The following is a 25,554-nucleotide window of genomic DNA, read 5'->3' as shown; positions in this document are numbered from 1 at the left end:
GACGTATGTCAAGAGTGTGCCACTTGCGCTCCCTCTCATGATGGGGAGATGGACAGAAATCAGGTAAGGTCAACTCCTGACCTCGGTGGAAACAGCTATTGACCTTCGGTATGAATGTCAGGTCCAGTCTTAAGACAACTCAGTCTGAATCAAGATCATGTGAAGTGTTAATACCACTTTATAACGCCTTGGTAAGGCCACACTTAGAATACTGCATCCAGTTTTACAATACAATAGTAGAGTTGGAAGGGACCTTGGAGGTCTTCTAGTCCAACCCCCTGCCTAGGCAGGAAACCCTATACCGTTTCAGACAAATAGCTATCCAACATCTTCTTAAAGACTTCCAGTGTTGGGGCATTCACAACTTCTGGAGGCAAGCTGTTCCACTGATTAATTGTTCTCACTGTCAGGAAATTCCTCCTCAGTTCTAAATTGCTTCTCTCCTTGATTAGTTTCCACCCATTGCTTCTTGTTCTACCCTCAGGTGCTTTGGAGAATAGTTTGACTCCCTCTTCTTTGTGGCAACCTCTGAGATATTGGAATAATGCTATCATGTCTCCCCTAGTCCTTCTTTCTCTTAAGCTAAACATACCCAGTTCCTGCAACCGTTCTTCATATGTTTTAGTCTCCAGTCCCCTAATCATCTTTGTTGCTCTTCTCTGCACTCTTTCTAGAGTCTCCACATCTTTTTTACATCGTGGCGACCAGAACTGAATGCAGTATTCCAAGTGTGGCCTTACCAAGGCATTATAAAGTGGTATTAACACTTCACGTGATCTTGATTCTATCCCTCTGTTGATGCAGCCTAGAACTGTGTTGGCTTTTTTGGCAGCTGCTGCACACTGCTGGCTCATATTTAAATGGTTGTCCACTAGGATTCCAAGATCCCTTTCACAGTTACTACTACTGAGTATGGTATCACCTATACTGTACCTGTGCATTCTGTTTTTGTTGCCTAAATGTAGAACCTTACTCTTTTCACCATTGAATTTCATTTTATTAGATAGTGCCCAATGTTCAAGTTTGTCAAGATCCTTCTGTATCTTAAGCCTATCTTCTGGAGTGTTGGCTATTCCTGCCAGCTTGGTATCATCTGCAAATTTGATGAGTTCCCCATTTATTCCCTCATCCAAATCATTGATGAAGATGTTGAAGAGTACTGGGCCTAAAACAGAGCCTTGGGGTACTCCACTGCATACTTCCCTCCATGTAGATGCAGTTCCATTGAGAACTACACGTTGAGTGCGGTTGGTCAGCCAGTTACCAATCCATCTGGTGGTGATGCTGTCTAACCCACATTCTTCTACTTTATCTAGTAGTAGGTTATGGTCTACCTTATCAAAAGCCTTACTGAAGTCCAAGTAAACTATATCAACGGCATTCCTCTGGTCCACTAATTTTGTCACATTATCAAAGAATGCAATAAGATTAGTCTGGCATGATCTGTTTTTGACAAATCCATGTTGGCTTTTGGCTATTACTTTGTTTGCTTCTAGGTGTTCGCAAATTCGTTGCTTGATTATTTTTTCCAGAATCTTTCCTGGTATTGAGGTTAGGCTGATAGGTCTGTAGTTTCCTGGATCTAATTTTTTCCCTTTTTTGAAGATGGGAACCACATCAGCTCTTTTCCAGTCCTCTGGTAGTTCCCCGGTGTTCCAGGATCTCTGAAAGATATAATTCAGTGGTTCTGAGATCTCGTCTGCTAGTTCCTTCAGAACTCTGGTCGCCACGATGTAGAAAAGATGTGAAGACTCGAGAAAGAGTGCAGAGAAGAGCAACAAAGATGATTAGGGGACTGGAGACTAAAACATATGAAGAATGGTTGCAGGAACTGGATATGTCTAGTTTAATGAAAAGAAGGACTAGGGGAGACATGATAGCAGTGTTCCAATATCTCAGGGGTTGCCACAAAGAAAAGGGAGTCAAACTATTTTCCAAGGCACCTGAGGGTAGAACAAGAAGCAATGGATAGAAATTAATCAAGGAGAGAAGCAACTTAGAACTGAGGAGAAATTTCCTGACAGTTAGAACAATTAATCAGTGGAACAACTTGCCTCCAGAAGTTGTGAATGCCCCAACACTGGAAGTATTTAAGAAGATGTTGGATAGCCATTTGTCTGAAATGGTATCGGGTTTCCTGCCTAGGCAGGGGATTGGACTAGAAGACCTCCAAGGTCCCTTCCAACTCTGCTATTGTATTGTATTGTATTGGATTGGATGGAACATGCACAAGTCATGCCTGACAGAAAGAGCAGCCAAATCAGAAATACGTCTGGCTGAGGTTACAGCCACCAAAAATAGCATTTTAAAAGACAACAGTTTCAAAGAAGTGGATCGCATAGGTTCAAAGGGCACAGAAGTCAAAGCCTCTAGGACACGAGGCAAGTCCCAAGTCGGATATCTATGTATGGCAAGGGGACGCAGGTTGGACGCTCCACGGAGAAATCTCCAGATCAAGGGGTGAGAAGGCAGATGTTCGGATGCCAGGCTGTCCAGAACAGAGGCCAGAGCGGCCTCCTATCGGCGTAGCGTGTTAGGGATAAGTACCTGATCAAGCCTCCTCTGCAGGAAGTCCAATATCTGAGGAATGGATGCCCTAACTGGGTCAACAGTCTGGTTGGAACACCACAGAGCAAAGGTCCGCCACGTGGCATCATAAATGCAGTTAGTAGAGCTTCTGCGTGATGCCTGAATGGTAGCAATGATTTCAAGGGAGATGTTATCAGCTGTTAAGGCTTGCCGCTCAATCGCCATGCGGTTAACTGCAGCCACTGGGGGTCGGGATGACAAACTGACCCTTGCTGTAGAGACAGGAGATACTGTGGGATGTGCCATGGGGTGGAGACTGACAGAGTCACTAGATCAGCATACCAAGGCCGGCGTGGCCAATTCGGCGCTAGCAGCAACAGTTCTGCCTCCTGCTCCAGCATTTTTTGAATTACCCTCTGAATGAGGGGAAGGGGAGGAAATGCGTACAGGAGATCCCTAGGCCACTGGCATCTGAGAGCGTCTACTCCTTCTGCCATGGGGTCCATGAACCTTGAGTAATATCTGGGTACCTGGTTGTTGTCTGCCGTTGCGAACAGATCTAGGCCTGGGAGGCCAAACCATAGTGTCAGTCGATGGAAGAGGCTCGGATGGATGGTCCACTCCGCCTGATCTATCGTTGTCCGGCTCAGCCAGTCTGCTTGGACATTGGAGACCCCTGAGATGTGTTCTGCCCTGAGAGATGACAGGTGAGATTCCTCCCACTGGCACAACAGGTTGGATTCCTGCATCAGGGACCAGGAACGAGTTCCCCCCTGTCTATGTGTGCCTTGGTTGTGGTATTGTCCATGAGGACTAATATGTAACGGGCCTGAACTCTGTGGTCGAAGTGTCTGAGGGCAAGGCGAACCGCCCACAATTCTAGCCAATTTATGCTGCTCTCTTCGAGGGACCGCTGACCCTGAGCCACTAGGTCCTACATGTGTTCCCTCCATCCTGTCAGACTTGCGTCCGTCATGTGAGAAGGTACGGCTCTCTGAACAAGGTCCCTTGCAAAAATTGCCACCATTTGAGAGAGTGTAATACCTGCCTGGGAAGGGGGACCCTGAGAGGAGAGCTGCTCCTGTCAGCCTTTTGATGTGGAAGCATGAACCATTGAAGGCTCCTGCTGTGAAACCTGGCCACGGGAACAATCCCGAAGGATACCATCTTGCCCAAGACTTGGGAGAGAAGAAGGGATGCATTGCGTAGATGTAGCACCTTCCTGACAAGTTCCCTCAGACTGAGAATGCGGTCATTGGATAGGAACACCCTCTCCGCCATGGTGTCTATCAAGACCCCGAGGTGGAGAAGGTGAGTGCTGGGAACAAGGTGACTCTTTTTGAGTTTCCCCCCCCCCCGCCAAACCCGTGATTCCGCAAGGTGTGAATGGGGAGGGCGAGATCTCTTTCTGCCTGAAACGGAGACCTGGACAAGAAGATGTCGTCCAGGTAACAGAGAATCCGAACTGGGGATGACCTGATGTGGGCGGCTAGTGCCGCTAGTACCTTTGTGAATACCCTGGGGGCAGCAGATAGACCGAATGGAAAAGCTCGGTATTGGAAGTGTCTCCCCCCATAGGAGAAGCGGAGATATTTTCGGTGGTCTATGAAGATGGGGATATGAAGGTAAGCTTCGGTCAAGTCTACCAATGTGAGGAAGTCGCCTTTCCTGACCGTCTGGAAGATGGTGTGCAGAGAATGCATTTTGAACCGCCGATAAACAATGTGGCGGTTCAATGTTTTTAGATCTAAAATTGCTTTCCATCCCCTGGAATTCTTCGGTACCACAAACAGGCGGGAATAAAAACCTGATGGGAAGGAACCGGTTGGATGGCCCGGATCTCCAACAGGTGCTGAATGGCCTGTTCCATCAGTGCCCTCTTGCGAGGACACCGAAAGACCGGGCATGGCACGAAGTGTTCCTGGGGGATGGAGAGGAATTCTAGCATGAGACCAAATTTGACAGTTTTGAGTACCCAATTGTCTGTTGTGGTCTCCTCCCAGCAGTGGGCAAAGAACATCAGGCAGCCTCCAATCGGAAGATTGGATTGAATTTGGATTTGAATTTATTAGATTTATATGCCGCCCTTCTCCCAAGGACTCAGGGCGGCGTACAGCATTAAAAAACACATAGTACAAAAGTTAAAAGGAAATTAGAAACAGTCCAAAAAACAAATCCAATTTATATAACACTCACATTTTAAAAATTAAATAAAATTAACAGGCCAGGCCGGCTTGCTGGAAAAGCCAACTTTTTAGGGCGCGTCGGAAGGACCGGAGGTCAGGGATTATGCGAAGCTTCGGGGGCAGCTCATTCCAGAGGGAAGGCGCTCCCACAGAGAAGGCTCTCCCCCTGGGGGTCACCAGCCGACACTGTCTGGCCGACGGCACCCTGAGGAGGCCAACTCTGTGGGATCGTACTGGACGGTGGAAGGCTATTGGTGGCAGTAGGTGGTCTCGCAGGTACCCTGGGCCTAAGCCATGGAGCGCTTTAAAGGTCATAATTAGTATCTTGAATCGCACCCAGAAGACAACCGGTAACCAGTGCAGGCCGCCTTAAAGGGGTGTAACATGGGAGCACCTAGGTACCCCCATGATAGCCCGCACAGCCGCATTCTGGACCAGCTGAAGCCTCGGGGTGCTCTTCAAGGGCAGCCCCATGTAGAGAGCGTTGCAGTAGTCCAGGCGAGAAAGGACGAGGGCATGAGTGATTGTACACAGAGCATCCCGATCCAGGAAGGGGCGCAACTGGTAAAAGGCCCTCCTGGTCACGGCTGTCAGATGTTCTTCTAAACTAAGCCGCGTATCCAGGACTCCCAGATTGCGAGCCTTCTCTTCTCTCTGGAAAAGAGTCCAGATAGTCATTTCCTACGTGAAAAATGGCAGTTGCCTCCTCCACGGTAAGATTTCTTGGCGGGGAAACGGTGTTTCTACTGGACCTGTCCTGGTGAGATCCCTGTCTGGGCGTGTAGGATTGGCGTTGTGGATGGGGGAAGGAAGGTCTCCCGTCTGTTGGTAGAAAGGGCAACCTCCTATAGAAGGGAGTGGGCCGACTGTCCTGCTTCTTGTAGATGGATGAAAGGACCTTGCGCTTGTCTTTAGATTCCGTGAGGTACAGGTCTAAGGGATTACCAAATAATTGGGTGCCACTGAGTGGGGAGGCTGCTAGGTGCCACTTGGTACGGACATCCGCCTGCCATGGCGTGAGCCAAAGCAGACGCCTGGCCGTGACCGAAGAGGCCATGGCTTTAGAAGCGAATCTAGCAGCATTTAGGGGAGAATCAGCCGCAAATTCAACCGCTGCCCTGATCTTGTTGAGATCCCTATGTGATCTAGTGTCAGTAGGAGCGATGCACTCCTGAAGCTGTTCAATCCAAACCAAGGCCGCCCTGGAGAAAAAGGAAGTGGCCGTAAAGGCCCTAACAGCCCAGGCCCCAGCGTAATAGTTTTTGACTAAGGTGGTGTAATTCAGAAACACTTGGAAGTCTTAGGATTTCCAGATATAAATTAAGTACTCTGTAAGCGGTTCACAGAGTCAGCACATTGCCAACAAACTGGGTCCACATTTTACCAACCTCAGAAGGATGGAAGGATGGTTCAACCTTGAGCCAATGAGAAATCAAATCTGTGGAAGTGATTCCTGTCCTATAAAGAAATGGGATTATGTGATGAGAACAATAATTCTATGCCATAATTATTAGATGTAGCCATTCAGCGTATGAATGCTTCAATATTTATATTCTCAAAATTGGTGTTTTCCATATTTTAGATCTGAAATTTTGCTTAACCTTCAAAACCTGGCTATATGTTACTTAGTTTCTCCAGAGTACCAAAGTGACTTTCATTAAGTCTATGTTGTGTTTTGTGAAAACTTGGACGAAGCCTGAGACTGAGGAGACACATTTTATACAATTGCCATGTTACAATAAAATAAGTGATATTGTCATTTAAGATATTTACATATTCATTTAAGGAACGGTATTTTAGGAAATGTTTTCATAAACGTGGTGTGAATAGAACATGGCTGTGAGGAATAAGAACCATGACACATTTTATTTAAGGATTAGGCAATGGGAAGTGCAACTTAATTGGATTTCAACATAAAGCTAATTATTTCATTGTAGCTCCAGAAAAAGGATCAAATTAAAATCTAGTTCAGGGGATCTAGAAGGGAGCATCGCAAGCATAGAAACACATTTTGTCATTAGTGTCATGTTTCAATTTGAATTTTTAACATGGCTTTCATATGATGGTTTGCCATAACTATCAGCTATTTTGAAAATACAGTGATCTTATGAAGAAATAACACTGGTCCTAATTGAATAAAATCATCCTATAGTTTATATGTTTTAGATATTTGTGTTCTATTTATTTTTTGTAGAAACACCTTTTCTTAGATTGGTTTGCAACCAAGTACAACTTCTCAGATTTGTCTGTTTCAGCATGTTTGCAGGCAGCATATCATAACTTCCAGACACTGATTAAATATTTCCACATCCTCTTTAACTGATTGGGAAAGAAAGAATATGTGTCTCATGCACTCTTAAACTGTAGACATTTTTTTCAAACTTTCAAAAAGGAATTACAAATCAGTCTCTCCAGTCCACTCAAATATGAATTTATATCTAATATAACATATCTTGTGAAATACTCTTTTTTTTTTAAATTGATCATTCAAAAGACCCTTCAAGAATTGTTTTCTAGAACACTTTCTGTTACACGTTTTAAAATAAGTATAGGCACTAGGGAGACCTTTACATGTAAAACAGATACATATATCCATACAACAGCACTGCCTGTAAAAAGATGTATTTATTTACAGGTCCTTTTACCCTTAGTAATGAAATCCACTAAGTCAATTTCTTCATAATAAAAAGTTGTTTTACATATTATTTACAAGTATCCAAATATATTTAGTCTGTCACTGCTGTTGACTATACCTTCTCACGGAACTTGAGATGGAAGAGTTTACTGCAATGATGTACATTCAAAGAATAAATTGTGGATATGCAGTGTTTTTGGCACATCTAACTTCATATTTTCTATTGAGATTGGTTCATATAGTAGTCTTGTCAAAAAATGTCACAATGGTGGACAAAATGCAGGTGGTTCTTCAAACTATTCTTTGGCATTTGAAGATTCAAAAAAACCTATCAAGTAGAAAAGTATCTTAAATTTGCTATTTTATTTCGCATAATTTGCACTAGAACTGTTTTGCTAAGCTCATAGCTCGATATTTAGATGTCAGTTCTCTTTAGGTCCTTCAATTAATTTACATACACCATGTCATAATTTTCATTATTTCCTGTAGAATATGTTCCAAAATCTGTCTTCATTAAAATGCCATTTCCTGAAAGACATCATAGAAATGGATGCATGAACATTCCTGAATTATATTGCACATATTTATGATCTCTATAGTGGAAATTGGAAGATAGATTCTGAAATTCCAGTAGGTATATATATTGTCTTGATGCCCATTTACATCATAAGCTATATCAAGTACAACTTTGATATTTAAAAAGGAGAAAAATGCTATTATCATTTGCAATATTTTGTTCCACTAAGTGGAGATATTTACAAAAAAGGCCATTCACAAAATAGATTTTAAGTTTCTGTTCCCTTTTAAACCAAAATACAATAATAAAAATGGTTTCGCTATTCTTAAAAATATGCAGTTGAAACATAGAATATTCATTGGAGAGTTTGTTTAAAAATTGGCAGAGACTTAGGAATATAATATTAAGTTAAGAGTTTTGGAGAAAAATCTCATACTGTATATATTAAGCAGCATAACAAAGTTGCTGCAGGGAATTAGCTGACAAATTAATGAATTTTAGCTTCATATATTTATTGTACTGTTGTATTAATACACTGTCACACAATAACTGCCTTAATCATTTATGCAGGTAATCATGTTACAGGTAGCAGATAATCATGTTATCCAGGTAATCATGTTACAGTGTATTAATGTCAAAATTTTACACAGTTGTCAGTGGATATTGAATTAACACTTTCACTGTTTGTTGCTATTGTTTCTTAGCCAGACATAAACTGGGTGCATTCTACCTCACTCATCCTCATCCAGTTTGGTTAATTTATAGTTGAAGTGAAGATAACATGGTGGATATTCATGTTGAAAATGGAATCAATCCTTTTTGTAAAGGAAAATACAAGCCTGAAAAAAAAAACTTACCTGCACTCTGAGATCTTAATATTCTATTCTAAAATAGAATATAGAGGCCCAACTGTTCATGTTGCATTTGGAAAAGTTCAGCTTACACGAGGATGCTCCATTCCCACATGTATTCTTCCGAACAATCCACCATACTATTTAAACTTTAGCTCCCCAAGACCGAAAGGTCCATAGTTATAAGACCCATAATTCAATTGCTCATTTAAAACATGTATTGACCTATGATTTTAAAACATCCCCACATTCCAGAAAGCACTTACCCCTTTTTTGCTCCTATTCTATTTAATCAGTTTTAACATTAGCTATTCCCTCTGTCCAATCTCACCCTGTCAGACACTTTTATAAATGTTTGCAAGTAATCAATTCAATGTATTCCTAGAATCTAGGCTTAGGAAGTCAAGTATAAGTCTGGTAAAGAAGATGTAAAATATGATTTCATAAATTTATGAGGTGACTTCAACTGAGACTGTGCACCGTATTGACTGCAGTGCTACTTTGACTTTTTAAATATATAATTGCATGTAAATATTTCTGATAAGAATTTGATCACTGAAAAAAATAAGCCTGAAATCTTTAAACAACTATTTTTACAATTTTTATGATATACCATTATTAGACAGTAGTAAACCATTGCTTTCTCATACCTTCAAAGATTATGAGTACACACACATACACATTCTAAAAAGGATAAGACACTTTATTGAATTTGATAAATTAAAAGACTATGTACTGGACTTGTATGAATCACAGGTATTTGTAAACAGAGACCTTGGGTCCTTTCGAAAGAAATCCTGATAGAATTGTGCAATAAATCATTTTCCAATACGCTGATCACAGGATGCATAGTAACAAAGGGCAGAGAAGAATTCATCATAGCTGACATTCACATGTGAAGGCAAAGAACTGGGGGAAAAAAACATAATTTGAAAGAAAAGTAAGTATAATTGGGAATATATACAATACATAAATTTGCTATCAGATTCCTAAAAATTTGCTTTGACTATGAATCAGATTGATATATGACAAATAATAGCAGTCTTATAATAACAGATAAACCTAAGGATATTTTAAATTTTCTATCCACTCTATAGCCAAGGAATATGCTAACAGGTGCATATTGCTTGGCTCTACAGATATCTATTTTTAATACATTAGATTCCACAAGATCTCCCAAACTTGCAGTACCTATGTGCAAAAGCACACTGTACATAGTTAGAGGGGTTCCCTTATGGGAAGTATATTCTTCTTCATGAAATATAAAATAAGAGCTCATACTCAACATGAATTTTACTTCCCTCAAATGATGGAAAGATTCATTAATAGGAAGAAAACAAATGTACTGCAGGGATGGTATACCTGTAGCCCACCAGATGTTCATGAATCATAGCTCTCATCATGCTCACTATTAGCCTGAAGCTTGCTATTCTACAACAACTGAAGCACTACAAGATTCTTCTGGACATTGTTGACCTTTCATTATTCAGCTTTGCAACCTGTTTAAATATATCTATAACTTTTAAATATGTAGAAGTTAGAGATGCCAATCTGAAAGGACTTTATTTATTAAATGAATTTTTATTAGTGGATAGTCCAATCCAGATTCAGAGGGATAAAGTGATTTGGAGTATTTAGGGATACTCATGTAGCCATGTCTCATAGAAACTAAGTCTTTTCTGGGCTTGCGCAGCTGTTGTTGTAATATGTCAAGCAAAGATGCATTGGATTTAAGAAAGTGTACATACAAGTAGTCTTGAAATAAATTTTCCTTTAAATCTAGAGCCGTGATGGCAAACCTATGGCACACGTGCCCAAAGTGGCACACAAAGCCATGTTGCCTGGCACATGTGGCCTTGCCTGTTTTTCTTCCAGGTTTCAGGATCAGCTGTCTTTGTTCGTGAGGCAGTGCTGAAAACTAGTGGGTGCATGCATGCCAGGCAGCTGATTATCGGGCGTGCTGCGCACCAGAACCTGGAAATGTGGCTTTTCTGGAGCATGATCCCTTCGCGTGCGTAGTAGTGTCAAAAACCGGCCTGCGCATGCACACCAGCCAGCTAATTGTTGGGCGCTCATGCACGCTAGAACCCAGAAGTTCAGCTTTTCTGGAGCGTGGCGCCAATGAGCGCAAGTGCGATGTTTCTGCAACACCTTTTTGGCGAAAAGGTTCGTCATCACTGATCTAGAGCATTACACAGCCCCAATTTTCAAACCTTTTCTCATAATTCAGAAACATCCAAAGTGGTTTATAATAGTTATAAAAAGAGAATAAAAGCAACTCTTACAAGGAATTAATGGCTAGAGGAGTCAAACATAAAACAAAGGATTCTTAAAGATTCCTAAATTGCCTGTGTGTGAGTGCCAGGCACGTCGTAGAGAACAAATCATTCCACATGACAAGTGGAATGTTAGCAAGCTGACAGAACCTACATTATATTAATTATCAAGAAATTTTACCAACTTTTATGATAATATACTGAATCAAGAATAGTATAAATGAAGTATTTAAAGTATGTATTAGCAAGCACACTATTAATTTGAGCTGTCCCTGAATGTGTACCTTTCTTTCAGCAGTTGATAATCTCTGAGGCTGGAAGAAGCATTTTTCCCTAATGCTTTCAATGTTGGATAGGGGGCAGGGAATGATATCAAGGAAGTTGAATCTTTTTTTCCACTTTTGAGGGAAGTGTTTAAAAGTACAATTTAGCTTAACACATCTATTTTTGTTAGTCTACTGAAGAAAATTAGTGAGCTATTGCAATTTGGCTAGAATGTCAAGAAACACTGAAGCTGCAGTTTGATCATCCTTGCTTGGCAAAAAGGTATGAGAAAAATTGTCAATGTATCTTCACAATGTACTTATTGTGAAGCATTTCTTATTTAGCTCTCAACATAATTGGAGTGAGAACTATTTTCTTTATGTGATACACTACAATATCCACACTTTCTTTTCAGAATCAGAACTATTGAAAATACATAAGAATTATATGTTCTTACACAATCTCTGTCAATCTGATTTGCCAGGGAAGAAATCCCAAGATACTGTCCACAGGACCAAACTTTAATATTAGGTCAGGATCAGGAAAGCCATTAGTACCTAGAAAAAGGGCACAATAGTATTGGAGAATCAAGACTACTTAATTTATCAGAGGTATAGCACAGTCTCACCATAACATTCTGCTTCATGCATAGAGTTGAATATCTTAGTCAGCAGAATAAATGGTAGCCAAATAACATATTCACAGAAAGGGAAATTCTGTGGGGCTAATTATCTCACATGGATTATTGAAAAAACATTAACCAGCTTGTAAGTAATTCAGTCAAAACAAATAAATTCCACATTCAGAACACTGCTTTTAAGTATCTGTATTTGCAGTTAAATAGGCAATTTTGAGTAATCATGGAAGATAAATGCTCAGACTGACAGATTTAATGCGCAGCACCGCATAGAGTATTCCTAAAAGTTAGGCTGCAAAGGCTAATCATTGGGGTGGGGGTGTCCAAAGAAAATATTACCCTAGTTAGGAATATTTGAAAGTCAAACATTAAATGAATAAGGAAGTGCTTAAAAGAAAACAACAACCAATTGAATATAATTTATAAAATAAATTATCAGGTCCAGCTTTTGTATCTCCTGCATATAAACCTGAAGACAAATGAGACTTTTTTAAGGATTTTCATGCATTTTCTTTTATGTGCCCATAATTACTCCACTTATTTGGCATGGTATACCTCTACAGCAAGACTATACAAAGACATATTGGAGATCTTCTACAAAGTAAGTCCCAAAGAATGTAGAAACTGAATGAGGTAGTCTTTGACTTATGACCATCTGGAATTACAGTCATGAGTTATTGCAGATGTTAAGCAGGTCACTATATAACGGACATGACTTTATGAGACTTTTTGAAGTGGTCATTAAGCCAGCATGGTAGTCTCTAAGTGAAGACCAGTGTCATTAAGGGAATCCATAATAGCCAATGGTGTTTTCTGCTGGAAAAGAGCAAAAAACATTGAAAATCATGGTCATGTAATGGTGGGACACTGCAAACAGCTATAAAGCTGAATTTACTGCCAAGCACCCAAACTGTGATCATGTGACTGTGAAGGGAGCATGCAGCCATTGTAACTTCAAAATTGGTTTGTAAAATACCTTTTGGATGTCTGTCATAATTTCAAAAGGATGCTAAACAATCAGTCATAAGTTGAGGACTACCTGTAGTGAGTAGGAAATCCAAATATTTACACCAAGGGTTTGATTATGTTTTTTAAAAATACTGCTATTAGATTAGCCATACACTTCTATAAATACTAAAAAAAGTAAATAAATTCTGCTTTAACACTTACTACTTAATAAATTCTCCAAGATGTTCATATCCAGATCTGCGCATTTCTTTTGCTTTTGTGCTACTAAGTTGCAAAATTTCTGAGCTGCTTTTACAATATCTGTTTTTCCATCCTCTGAGGACAACACGTTCAGAACAGATTGGCAATTTAAAACTGCAGTTGAAATGAAAAGATAACAATGAAAGTGGAAGAACAGAAACAGTTGCTTGAAATCAGTTTTTTCTAAAGTTACTGTAGACCAGTAATGGCTAACCTTTTTGTTGTGCCGAAAGCGTGTGGGCGCAACAGCGCACACGTACCTGCGCCCATAATGCAACGTGTGTGCCATATCCCCATGCTCCCCCACGTATGCACACTTGATCCCTGCTCCACGTGCATCTGCACACGTCTCCCTTAGGTGCCCCGCGTGTGTGTGGCAGACCTGAAAATCAGCTGGCCAGCGGGAGCCAAGCGTTCATGCGTGGTGGAGCTGAGCTGGGGCGATGGCTCTGCGTGCCACCTCTGGCACGCGTCATCACAGTTGTAGATGCTTACAATTCTCTAGTTTAAACTAACATTTCTCCCATTACTCTACAATTTCTCAAAGTTCCTATTAGTGGTGAGCCATGGTGGCGTAGTGATTAGAATGCAGCATTGACTGGCTCAAAAGTTGACTCACCTTTCCATCCTTCTGAGGTCGGTAAAATGAGGACCCAGATTGTTGGAAGCAATATGCTGACATTGTGAACTGCTCAGTGTGCTATAAAGCATTGTGGAGCAGTATATAAATCTAAGTGCTATTGTTTAAATAATCCTGCTAAAGTATGCTTTGTAGAAAATCCACAAATCTTTGCTAAAACAATAATACTCCAGAAGTTTAGAATCATTTTTTAAAATTTATATTTATATACATCTATCTTACTCCACTGATTTGTATACACCCGGATCTTTAAGAACTAGTACTCATGAAAATTTCCCATTGAAGAAATTAACAGTATTTGTGGATTAGTTTTGTGTAATCAATGTATTTTAGTACCCTATAAAAATACAAGTTTTTTTTAAAATTATCCTACCTTGATCTGTTTTCTCCTGATTTGCAAATTTCACTGTATATTTGGAACAGTCAAGATTCAACAATTCCTGCTGCTGTTTTAAAATTTCATCCATCAGCCTTGAATTATTTCTTTTGAAAATACCTTGGAAAAAGAGAAGAAAGAACATGTGCTGGTAATTTTTTTTGCTGCAGAAATTATATTTAGATTACCTGGAGCTGCCTAGGTGGAATATTCAGAAACTTGACTTGGTGTGTTTCTAACAGAAGTTGATTCATCAGAGTAACACTATTCCATTCTCTGACATGTTAGCTATACATTTCATTCAAAATGTTTATCGTCTTTAAAACTCTTCATGACTTAGTCCTGGTTATTGTAGGTAAAATCTATTTGTTCTACACATTTGAATTATGATGGCATGCTGCATACCCACTCTCTGTGAAGATACGGGGAAAGGGACTAGGAAACCTGTTTTTGTTATGACTGCCCAAGACATTTAGAACATATGCCTTAATGTAAAGATCCCCTTCCCCTCATTGTCATTATTCAGAAGGAAGATGGAGGCAATCTTCTTTTATCAGGGTTTTTATATATATAATTTACAGGGATGCTTTTGCCAATTATTACAGGCCAATGTTTTTTTTTATTCTTTTAAGATTAATTTGTGATTTTATAATGATATAAGCCACTCAGAGTCTTATGACTGGGGTAGTACAGAGATCTTGTACCTTGAAAAGGTAACCATCATCCATCATATAATAAATGCTTATTTGATTATAGGAGTATCAACAAACTAAAACCTCTTTTGGACTATACTAAGCAAGTACTATGACACAACAGTGACTAAATCCTATATTCCAAATACCCATCCCAAATTTCATAACTGATTGGCCATTTGCAAGACAGATTTCCTCTTTTTGCAGTTGCTGTCCTTAAAAACAGTATGGGGTGTAGTCCAGGAAAAGTATTCAAAAACCAAATTTGGGTACATACAGATTTCTAGTTGTATAACTGATTTGGAACCATTATTTTTCATGAAATTTGACTCTGCAATCAAAAGAGAGTTTAAATACCAGACAGACCTGAAAGATATCTATTGTGCAAGCAACTTCTTCACATAATTGTATATTCAACCATTTGAGACTAGGAACAAGTACACATCACTATGAATTTTAATTGAATTTTAAAAACATATACTTTAAAACCCACACAATTAGGGACATCCCTTCTAACTATGAACAAACTCCCTCATTCCATATCAGAAACCAATCAGTTGCACAATATAGTAAAGTTAAAATCTCACTTGAGTTGAGTTCAGCTTCTGATGATTTCTGGGATACGTCAATAGTTTAGTCACTGCATTCTCTTTTGGGATGTTTTCTCAACTATCCAGTCTAGCTTATCTCCCTTACATTGTTTATCTTTCATCTGAGTACTAAGTAGGCTCAGATCTGCATAGCTTCCACAGCCAAAGTCAGCCAGATGCTAAGGAACCCAGCATGGGAGAGTTGCTATTTGGTACACATAACCTCACGATGCCTTTAGTTACAGAGAATATACACAAAAGATCAGAATTTGGGAAAGTCCTGGCTATTGTTCTGGAACAAATATTCTAATGTAATCCACTGTGATATAACATAGCTCCTCACACCAAAGGAAAATGACTCAGTAATCAACAGTAGTATGTGTGGGGTGGGGTGGGGGTGGGAGGGGACCCTTACAACAAGGTCCAAACCTGATACCTGACTTATTCTTAGACATCCAAATTTCAGGTTCTGGTTTATTATGTTTCCCTGATAATAAGACAGGGTCTTATTTTCTTTTGTCTCCCAAAATAAGCGCTTGGCCTTATTTTTGGGGAGGTCTTATTATTTTTGATGTGCAGGAGGAGGTGAGTGTGATCATCTCATGGCTGTTGCTATGTTGCAATGTTTTTGAGGAGGACTCATTTTTGGGGGCTTATTTTAGCGTATGCGCTCAAAAGCCCGATTGGGCTTATTATCTGTCTTATTTTCGGGAAAACAGGGTAGCAACAAGCAAATCAGAGCTTTTAAATAAAATGTAATATTATGTTTCTTCTTCCTAGCAAATTCAAAGGTTAATTTCATAAGGTAATTTGATTCAGGTTTTTTAAAAATCCTGCTCTGTTTATCTGTCTCTCCAAGCACACACTTGGAGCAGCAATAGGTATTAAAGATAACTAAACTAGGCTTTTGTTTTAAAGAGAAACAAAAAAACAAGCACACATTCTTGGATGCAGGTAAGCACCACTATTATACCGGTGGTACTGGTTTGAACCATAACAGGAGCTACAGAATGACTTTGCATTATAAAATGTTATAACTCACACAGACCTTCTACTTACCATATTTTTTGGAGTATAAGACGCATCTTTTTTCCTCAAAAAAGAGGCTGAAAATCTGGGTCTGTCATATACACTGAATACAGCCCTTTTTGCCTCCCGAAGCCCCCTTCACTAAAATGGCCACGCATACCTTTATGGAGGCTTTCAGAGAGCTCCTGGGGGCTGGGGAGGGCAGAAATGAGCAAAAAACGGGCTGTTTTTTGCCCCCCTCCCCCAGCAGCACTCTATATGTCTCCATAAGGCTATGCATGCATTTTTGTGACAAAAAACGGGCCCATTTTCGCGAAAAACGGGCCATTTTTTTGCTCATTTCCCCCCCCTTCCAGGAGCACTCTGCAAGCCCTCCCAAGGCTATTCATGCCTTTTTCTTTTCTTTTCTTTTTTTTAAGAAAAGCGGGCCATTTTGGGGAGATTTGTAGAGCGTAAAACTCCCCCCCTTTGGAAAGCTCTTTAACTGATTGATGAAAATTAGATTGATAAAGTGCTGTGCCAGCAGAAACAAAGTCTTAGGTGCTGCAGATTGTCAGCGATTTCCTTCTCCAGCACATGGATAAATACACCTAGAAACATCTACCTACCTACCTACCTACTCTCTCTCTCTCTTCCTACCTACCTACTGTATTCCTCTCTCTCTCTATCTACCTCTATCTACCTACCTACCTACCCTCTCTCTCTCCCTACCTATCTACTAGATTTCTCTCTATCCCTCTACCTATCAAACTATTTACTCTCTCTCTCTCTACCTATTTACTGTATTTCTCTCCCTCTTTCTATTTCTCTCTCTATCCCTCTACCTACATACCTACCTACACTCTCTCTCCCCTACCTACCTACTGTATTTCTCTATCTCTCTCTATTTCTATCTCTCTTTCTCTTCCTTTATTTACCTACCTACCTACCTAACTACTCTCTCTCCCTCCCTATTGTATTTCTCTCTCCCTCTCTATCCTTCTATCTACCTATCTACATTTTTTAAAAAATTGCCTCTTCAAAACCTTAGTGCGTCTTATACTCCAAAAAGTATGGTAATTTGGGCATGTATCTTTCAAGTTTCATTTTCTCAAACCCAAAAAGGTTTCTGCAAATAATGACAATTACATATATATAGCATAGGAATTATGAAGCATTCCATTGAATGTCACTTGCTGCCACTGTACATGTAGTCCTCAACTTGCAACATACATTTAGTGACCTTTCAAAGTTAGTAATGCTGGAAAAGAGTGACTTATGACTGTTTCTCACACTTATAACTGTTGCAGCAACCCCTTGGTCATGTGATCAAAATTCAGATGTATGGCAACTGATTAGCCCCAAGAGTCAAAAATCTGATTCCTCAGCCAGACGTAAGAAACTAATTGGAAGCGTGCATGCACGCACGCACACATACACATACAAAGATATAGGGTATACATACACACAATTTCAGTTCTGACTAGACTATGAGCTGAATGTTACTTCAGAATTCTTGTTTTAACTAGCTAAAAATTATGCAGTTGTTGCTAAGTGAGAGTTACCGTGAGTTTTGCCTCATTTTATGAGTTTTCTTGGCATAGTTGTTAACTGAATCACTGCAGCCGTTAAGTTAGTAACACAGTTTTAAAGTGAACCTGGCTTCCCCACTGACTTTGCTTGTCAGAAGATTGTGAAAGGTGATCACAAGACCCCGGGACACTGCAACTACCATAAATGTAAGTGAGTTTTCAAAGAGTCTGGATTTTGATCAAATGACCATAGGGATTTTGCATAGTCGTAAATGTGATAAATGATCATAGGTTACTTTTTTCAATGCCGTTGTAACTTCAAACGTTCACTAAATGAAAGGTTGTATTCAAGAACTATCTGTATTACATGTTTGTTTTAGAATAGAAACTACTTTCAACATTTTTTAGTATAGAATGTTTTCAACTTCCCTTGTTTACAAACATTTGCATAGGTTAAAAGAGAAATAGGAAAACATTTTCACCAAGTATTGGAAGAGTCGCCAATATTCTTCAAACTTTGAATAAGTAACATAAAATAAACTGAATTTATATTAGACTCTCAACTTCCTAGTCTAACCCTTTGTATTCTTTACCATGCATCTGTGTATTAAATAGGCTCATATCTTCTTAGCTTCTAAGCCTGGACAAAATCAGGCAGTAAGTTTCGAGTTACTTTAGTAATGTCTTATCTTAATATTTTAAATATATATTTGTAAATTTCTCAACCTGTGGTCCATTGACCCCTGGGGGCCCCCAATGTCATCACATCTTGAGTCTGAAAAGGCTTGAAGAAATGTTATGATTTATATCTTGAGTTAAGTCCTGGGAGTCCATGGTCACAACAGATATTTAAAGACGGTCCATGGTGAAGAAAAGATTGAGAACCACTAGTATAAAGAGCAATTGAAGATGTACATAATGCATATGTATTGTTTAGGATTAAAAGACAGCTAGGCAACTTCCTGAAAAACTATATTGCTCAATCTCCGTCATTTCTATAAGAAATGGAACTAAATTGGGGGAGGGGAGGAAAGGTATTTTTCTTTTCATATATATTGAAACATTTTTTACATTTAAGCTCCAATTCAGATTGCCTAGCACTCCCTTAAACCTTTTTTTAATTCTATCATAATAGGAATCAAGAAGAACCAAAACCAGGTCAATAATCTATCCACAAAATATAATTCAAAAGCAGCATTGCTATGTTTCTTGAGATGTCATTCTATAGTTAAGTTTATAATTTTTCTTATATATAGGCAAAGAGTACCTATACCTTAAAATCTATTTTCAGTTTACCATGAAAGTCTTTGTATTAAAAAAGTAAACAAAACCTGACAGAAATTTGCTTACATGATTAGTATACATTCTTTTACGATGTGGAGTTATAGAGTACAGCTTTGAAATTAAAAGTGTATTCTTTATTAAACAGAAACCCCAAATGTTTCTTAGTTATCCCTTTAGTGATACTTGATTTTTAATATGCATGTAATTATTCCTTAACAAATTGAGCAATTTTCAAATTGACCTGTTTGGATTTGATTGAGTCATATTGCTGTAATCATTTAATTAAAGTTTCACTGAACTCAAGCTATTCTTCAAAACTTCATTTTTTTCACATATACTTCCACCATGATTCCAATTGCCCATTTATATCTGAAAGGTGCTATATATATATAGTAATTCTGAATGTTAAAAACATTGGCCTTCTTCTTCTAAAATCAAGTTTATTTTAAATTGGACGTAGCATTGATTTTTTTGTTAAAAATAAAATGTATTCAAAACAGTTGATCAAAATGGTAGTTCAGAGAAATAAAATATAGTATAGGCATTAAACTAATTGTCTCCAGTAGCCACTAATAAAAAGATTCAGAAAAATCTGCTCAGAGTTAGTCTGGGATCAGGTAGCCTCATAATCGAATAATAGCTAAACAACAAAACCAATGAACATTCTTGAAAATAGTTCTTTTATTGACCTTCATCCTTTAACCTACTACTACTGTTTATATTTTCTGTACCAGTCAAACCCATTGGTACTGAGCTCACACTAGGTAAGGAAAACACACCCAGTAATAAAGCTGCTCCGTCTCAACAAAGATTACTTGTCTTAACTGGCATTTAATATAGGTAGTCCTCCATCTACAATAGAGCCCAAAACTTCTGTTGATAAGTGAGACTTTATTTAAGGGCATTTTGCCCCATTGTATAACCTTTCTTGCCAGTTATTTAAAAGGAACCGCTGCAGTTGTTAAGTTAGTAACACTGTTAAGTGAATCCGGCTTCCCCAATGGACTTGTCATTGTCAGAATGTCGTCAAAGTCGATAGATCACATGATCTTGGGACCCTGCCACCGTCATCAGTCGCCAAGTATCTGAATTTTGATATGACCTTGGAAATGCCTCCAACGGTCGTTAAGTGTGAAAAACGGCCATGAATCACTTTTTCAGTTAACGTTGAATGGTCACTAAATGAAATATTGTAATTCGAGGACTACCCGTGACTAGGGTCGACGCAAGGTAAAACATAAAATAATAATAATCCAGGATCCTTTCAAGGTCGACCACGCCGCGTTGGGGAAAGGGCGAGATATCTGAACTCGGCCGTTGACCAGGCGACTTACCTTCGTGGTCGTAGACGCTGACGTAGGAGATGCCCACCGCCATGCACCACACCACCAAGCTGGCCACATCGGCGTAGCTCTGCTCCTCCTCGGTCACCACTAGCCCCACGTGGCCCGGCAACTTCTGCAGAGATTTGGCATCCCTCCGCCAACGGCCACCGGCGGCCACCACTTTCCGCCCTGCCGCCGCCGGCTTGTGAAAGGCGAAAGGGTTGGCGGCCGCCGCGGGGGCTAAGAGGGCCCGCGAGGCGGCATTGGCTGCCGTAGCCGCGCGCTGCCGCCAACGGCTCAGCCACGAGCCGCGACCTCCGAACCAACCGCGGCCCCAGGCGACCAGCGCGCGCTGGACGCTGAAGAGGACGTGCAGCAAACGCCACAGCAGCTCGTACGCGACGCTCATTGGCCCGGACGGAGGAGGGGGAGACGCGAGAGGAGCGGAGCGGTGACCCGTCGGCTGAGGCGGTTTCAAAGTCGGATCAACCGCAGCGCGAAGAACGCACCATCTCGTCTCCTTTTGCCTCACGGAGACGGCTTTATCTGCCCGGCAACTTTCCGTACTGCAACCATCTCTCCCTCTGTACCTGCCCTGACCTTTCCCCTCTAGCCTACGCAGCTGCTGCTCATTGGTCGGAGCGACGGAGCAGTGTCATTTCCGGATTGATAGACTAAATGACGTGGCTCGAAGGAAACTGACGAAGAGGGAAGCCCTAGGATGTCTTTTTGCAGCTACAGATTTAATGTTCTATTGCGACATCTAGTGGCGGAAGCGAGTGAGTGGTTAAAGCTCCTCCGGCTTGGTGGCCGTGTGCGCGATAGTTAAATAAGAAATCAAATGTTATGACTGTTTCCTTTGTTTGTTCAAACTGGATTGCCAATTGTGGAAAAGAATGGGATAAAAACTTCCTGAAATGGCTTATTTCTTAATCAGGAGTGAAGGTGAACTGTGAATATAGGCACTGAGCTAAAACGTTAAGAAATATGCACCGAACTAAAACATAATTTGTGTGCCGCAGACTATTTGCATCCTTATTTCACACATATCCCATAAATGCATAGAAATATATTTCTTAGAAAAGTATATTCTCCAAAGATGGTCAACCTCTGAGTCCATGCACACATTCATATACAGCACTATATATGCACCTTTTGAAAAATATTGGTAACCCCATGAGTCTAGCATATAAGATAAACATTCTAAATTCAACTACATTATTTACTTTTAAGTGATGGCCTGTGTGGCTCTCACAAGTATGCTTGGAGACGGTTGACTTAGATTCTATACAACAAAGCACAAAACTATGATCTCCTTAAATAGAACTGAATTAAATTCACATAGAGGAAGGATATCAGCAAAAGCATATCTTAGATTCACCTTTATTTCATAATCATAATCACTACCCATATTTACTCAGAAATAAGGAAAAACATTGTTTATCACTTCTATAACTTCTTTCAGCAAACCAACTATTTATCCACACAATAACCTGTTACTATAATTAAGTAACATGCCACCTACTTAGCTTCCTAGCCAAATGGGCTCTTGGACAGCAAATCAAACTACGTTGTAATTTGAGCCTTTCTAAAATTTCATGGTGTAGTTGTATGAATGACATTACAGGAATTTAGCCTTTGGCAGCACAGGGTTTTGTTTTTTTAATTTAACAAACCGAATTAATTTCTTCAATCCTGAAATTGAATATATTTATATTACAAAAAATGCACACTCTTTATTGCACAGATGATATATTTCCTGATTTCACAATGAAATTCAACTTAAGTTTTTTAATTCCAAGTCTCTGACAAATTGTGTGTCAGCAATAGCAATAACACTTAGACTTATATGCCACTTCACAGTGCTTTACAGCTCTCTCTAAGCATTTTACAGAGTCAGCATATTGCCCCCAACAGTCTGGATCCTCATTTCACCAACCTCGGAAAGATGAAAGGCTGAGTCAACTTTGAGCCTGGTGAGATTTGAACTGCCAAATTACAGTCAGCCGGCAGTCAGCAGAAGTAGCCTACAGTGCTGCACTCTATGGACTGCGCCATCATGGCTTAGCCACTTATTTTACTGGAATAGAATTAAGCTAATTTTGTTCAAGGGCTAAATTCGATAGTAGTGTACATTTTTTTGAGGTGCTCCATCTTCAAATGTAGTAGGAATATAGTTGTCCAGAAATTATATTGGTTGAAGTTTTGTAGATTCTACCATTTTTGTGCTCTAATGCTTTCAGATTGTTTGTGAAATTAATTTTCTGTAATGCGACTGGCAATCTGAGTGATATTGTTTGGAGTTTGTTCTTTGACAGCTCCATCTTCATTAAACCTGAAAGAAAGCTGCATATCAACTGGTGAAAGCTGGTTTCAGACAAGCAGATCTCTGACAAATTTATTCACATCTCCAAATTTTACCACTTTCAACTGGCTCCTTTCCAGCTTCAATGACAATATAGTTTTAGCTGATCAGAAGGAGATTACAATTTTAATTAAGAAACAAATTATAAAAAGATGTGAAAAAGCTTTTTGAAAAAGATTGCAAATTACTATTTGCCATGCTAAAATAGTTTAGGCGTGGAAGATGCAATGACTAAGACAGATTCTATGCTATTTCCACCCAAAGTTAATCTCCCTAAACTAGTAAGGGAGGGGAGGGGGGAACCAAAATCAAATTGATTTGTATTCCAGGTTCTCTTACTTTAAAAAAAACTTTCAAAATCATATTAATGTAAAAATTATTACATTGTCACCAAGTTTCAATACAGTATAGTATTTCAAGGTTTTCTGGAAAGAAAGTAGATTTGTGAGTCCATTTTTCTTTTATTTATGCATTGACATCCCGCCTTTATTATTTGTACATATAGCTGAAGGCAGCAAATATTTTCCAGCACACCTTCCTCCTCCTATTTTGCCCATTCAACAACCCTGTGAGGTGAGTTGCCCTGAGAGAGTGTGACTGCCCTAAATCACCTAGCTGGCTTTCCTGACTAAAGCAAGATTAGAAGTTATGGTCTCCTGGTTTCTAGCTAGAGCAAACTGGAGACCATGAATTTTCATTTGGCTTTAGGCATGAAAGCCTGCAGGGTGGCCTTGGGCCAGTCACTCTCTCTCAATAAATGTCATTAAGACAAAATCCATGTGGAACTAATTCCATCAGCAATCATCTACCTCCACAGAATAGGCATATATTATCAAGACATTTATTCAAGTGCCATTAAAAAAAGTTATTCAAGAGTATCAAAATACAGAGCACAATCTTGCCAAACTGGGATATGTGCTATAGTTTCATGGCAAGCTGAGGCCCTCTAGAGGAATATCATAGGATATGTGACATTTTTATTACAAGTCTAAGCATAACTGAAAAGACATACAATTGAATTTTATGAAATACACTTTTGAGTATACTGAAATGGTAGGATTCAAAAATTTTACTACCGGTTCTGTGGGCGCAACATGGCTTGGTGGGCGTGGCTTGGTGGGCGTGGCAGGGGAAGGATACTGCAAAATCCCCATTTCCTCCGGATCAGCTGGGACTTGGAAGGCAGAGAATAGGTGGGGGTGAGGCCAGTCAGAGGTGGTATTTACTGGTTCTCCGAACTACTCAATTTCCGCTACTGGTTCTCCAGAACTGGTCAGAACCTGCTGAATAACATCTCTGGTATACTGGCATAGAATCTTGTTGATCAAATCAGTGAGAATAGATGATACAGTTCCCTAAGCCAGTGTTCTGCAGAACTATATCCCTTCACGTTCAGTGGAATTTACTAAATTCAAATGGCCCAAATCCATGATGGGATATTGATTTATTAGAACAAATCAAAATGCCTAAAAACTTGAATCTCCAGAACTTAGCAGCAGGTGAGATGCTGCACAAATCAGGAGATGGGAGAAGTAAAATGAAATGAGCCAGTTGTTTCTCTTCTATCTCCATCCTATCATCATCATTATCGCTATCAGCACCACCACCACCACATCCTTTCACCAGAAGAGCTCAAGGTTTTTCTTAATTTAGCTCTAAAATAACTCTGTAAGGGAGATTGGATTGAAAAACAGAGATGATCCAACATTACACAATGATTTTCCATGAGAGGATTATCTTGAATCTGAGTTTCCCCAATCTGGATTTAACAATTTAATTACGATATTACATTATAAAGCATTAGCAGCATAGTTACATTCATTCTGGAGACATGGAGAGAACAAATCACATTTGTCTGAATCTAGTCTGCAAGGTATGTATGTTTAAATTTAATTCGTAGAGCTATTAGTATCAGGTCAAAGAACCCACTTTTCTTTTTTTTGTCATAACAAATAAATACTATTTTTCTTGTCTCTAAAAAGTACAATTATATTTTATAGCAATCAGCAAACAGACATTTCTTTGTATGAGACAAATATGATGAACCTGCATACAGACAGGACCTGTGGTGCGCTGGAACAATTTTGAACTGAACACGCTCAAAACTATAGAGATGATAATAGACTTTAGAAGAAGACCTTCTAGTCTATCACCTCTTACAATATTAGACAACACAGTATCAACAGGAAACACTTTCACATTTCTAGGTTTTATAATATCTCAGGACTGAAAATGGACATCTAACATCAAAGATGTCATCAAGAAAGCATGACAAAGGATGTTCTTTCTGTGCCAACTCAGAAAGCTCAGACTGCCCAAGGAGCTGCTGATACAATTCTACAAAGCAATTATTGCCTGCTCCTCTATAACTGTCTGGTTTGGCACAGCAACCAAACAAGACAGACATAGACTTCAACAATTACTTAGGACTGCAGAAAAAATAATTGCAACCAGCCTGCCTTCCATGGAGGATCTGTATACTGCATGAACCAGAAAGACGGCTGTGAAAATATCTACACACTCCTCACATCCTGGACTGAAACATAAACTGTTTCAACTTCTTCCCTCAAGATGATGCTATAGGGCATTGCACTCCAAGACAACTAGACACAAGGACAGTTCCCCACCCACCCACCCA

At 39.6% G+C, this 25,554-nt stretch overlaps 1 protein-coding gene across 2 annotated transcripts; it reads right to left on the bottom strand.

The window, feature by feature from the left end:
• Positions 1-7,129: 7,129 nt before the first annotated feature.
• NUS1 (NUS1 dehydrodolichyl diphosphate synthase subunit) lies at positions 7,130-21,180 on the bottom strand. Of its 2 annotated transcripts, none has more exons than XM_081945845.1 (6): positions 20,561-21,180; positions 14,118-14,240; positions 13,066-13,218; positions 11,716-11,815; positions 9,493-9,627; positions 7,130-7,678 (listed from the first exon to the last, which is right to left on the bottom strand). In XM_081945845.1, exons 1-5 carry the CDS (start codon positions 20,958-20,960, stop codon positions 9,537-9,539), a joined length of 867 nt encoding a protein of 288 aa, XP_081801971.1. In that variant the 5' UTR covers positions 20,961-21,180; the 3' UTR covers positions 7,130-7,678; positions 9,493-9,536. The 2 variants fall into 2 exon arrangements, with proteins under 2 accessions (XP_081801971.1, XP_081801970.1); XM_081945844.1 differs by having other exon boundaries at positions 7,130-7,878; positions 20,561-21,179.
• Between the last annotated feature and the right edge of the window lie 4,374 nt (positions 21,181-25,554).

This window comes from Natrix helvetica (assembly GCF_964273705.1).
Source record: "Natrix helvetica genome assembly, chromosome: 2".
In the NCBI taxonomy this organism is placed as follows: Eukaryota; Metazoa; Chordata; class Lepidosauria; order Squamata; family Natricidae; genus Natrix; species Natrix helvetica.
This window is presented reverse-complemented; position numbering and strand designations above follow the sequence as displayed.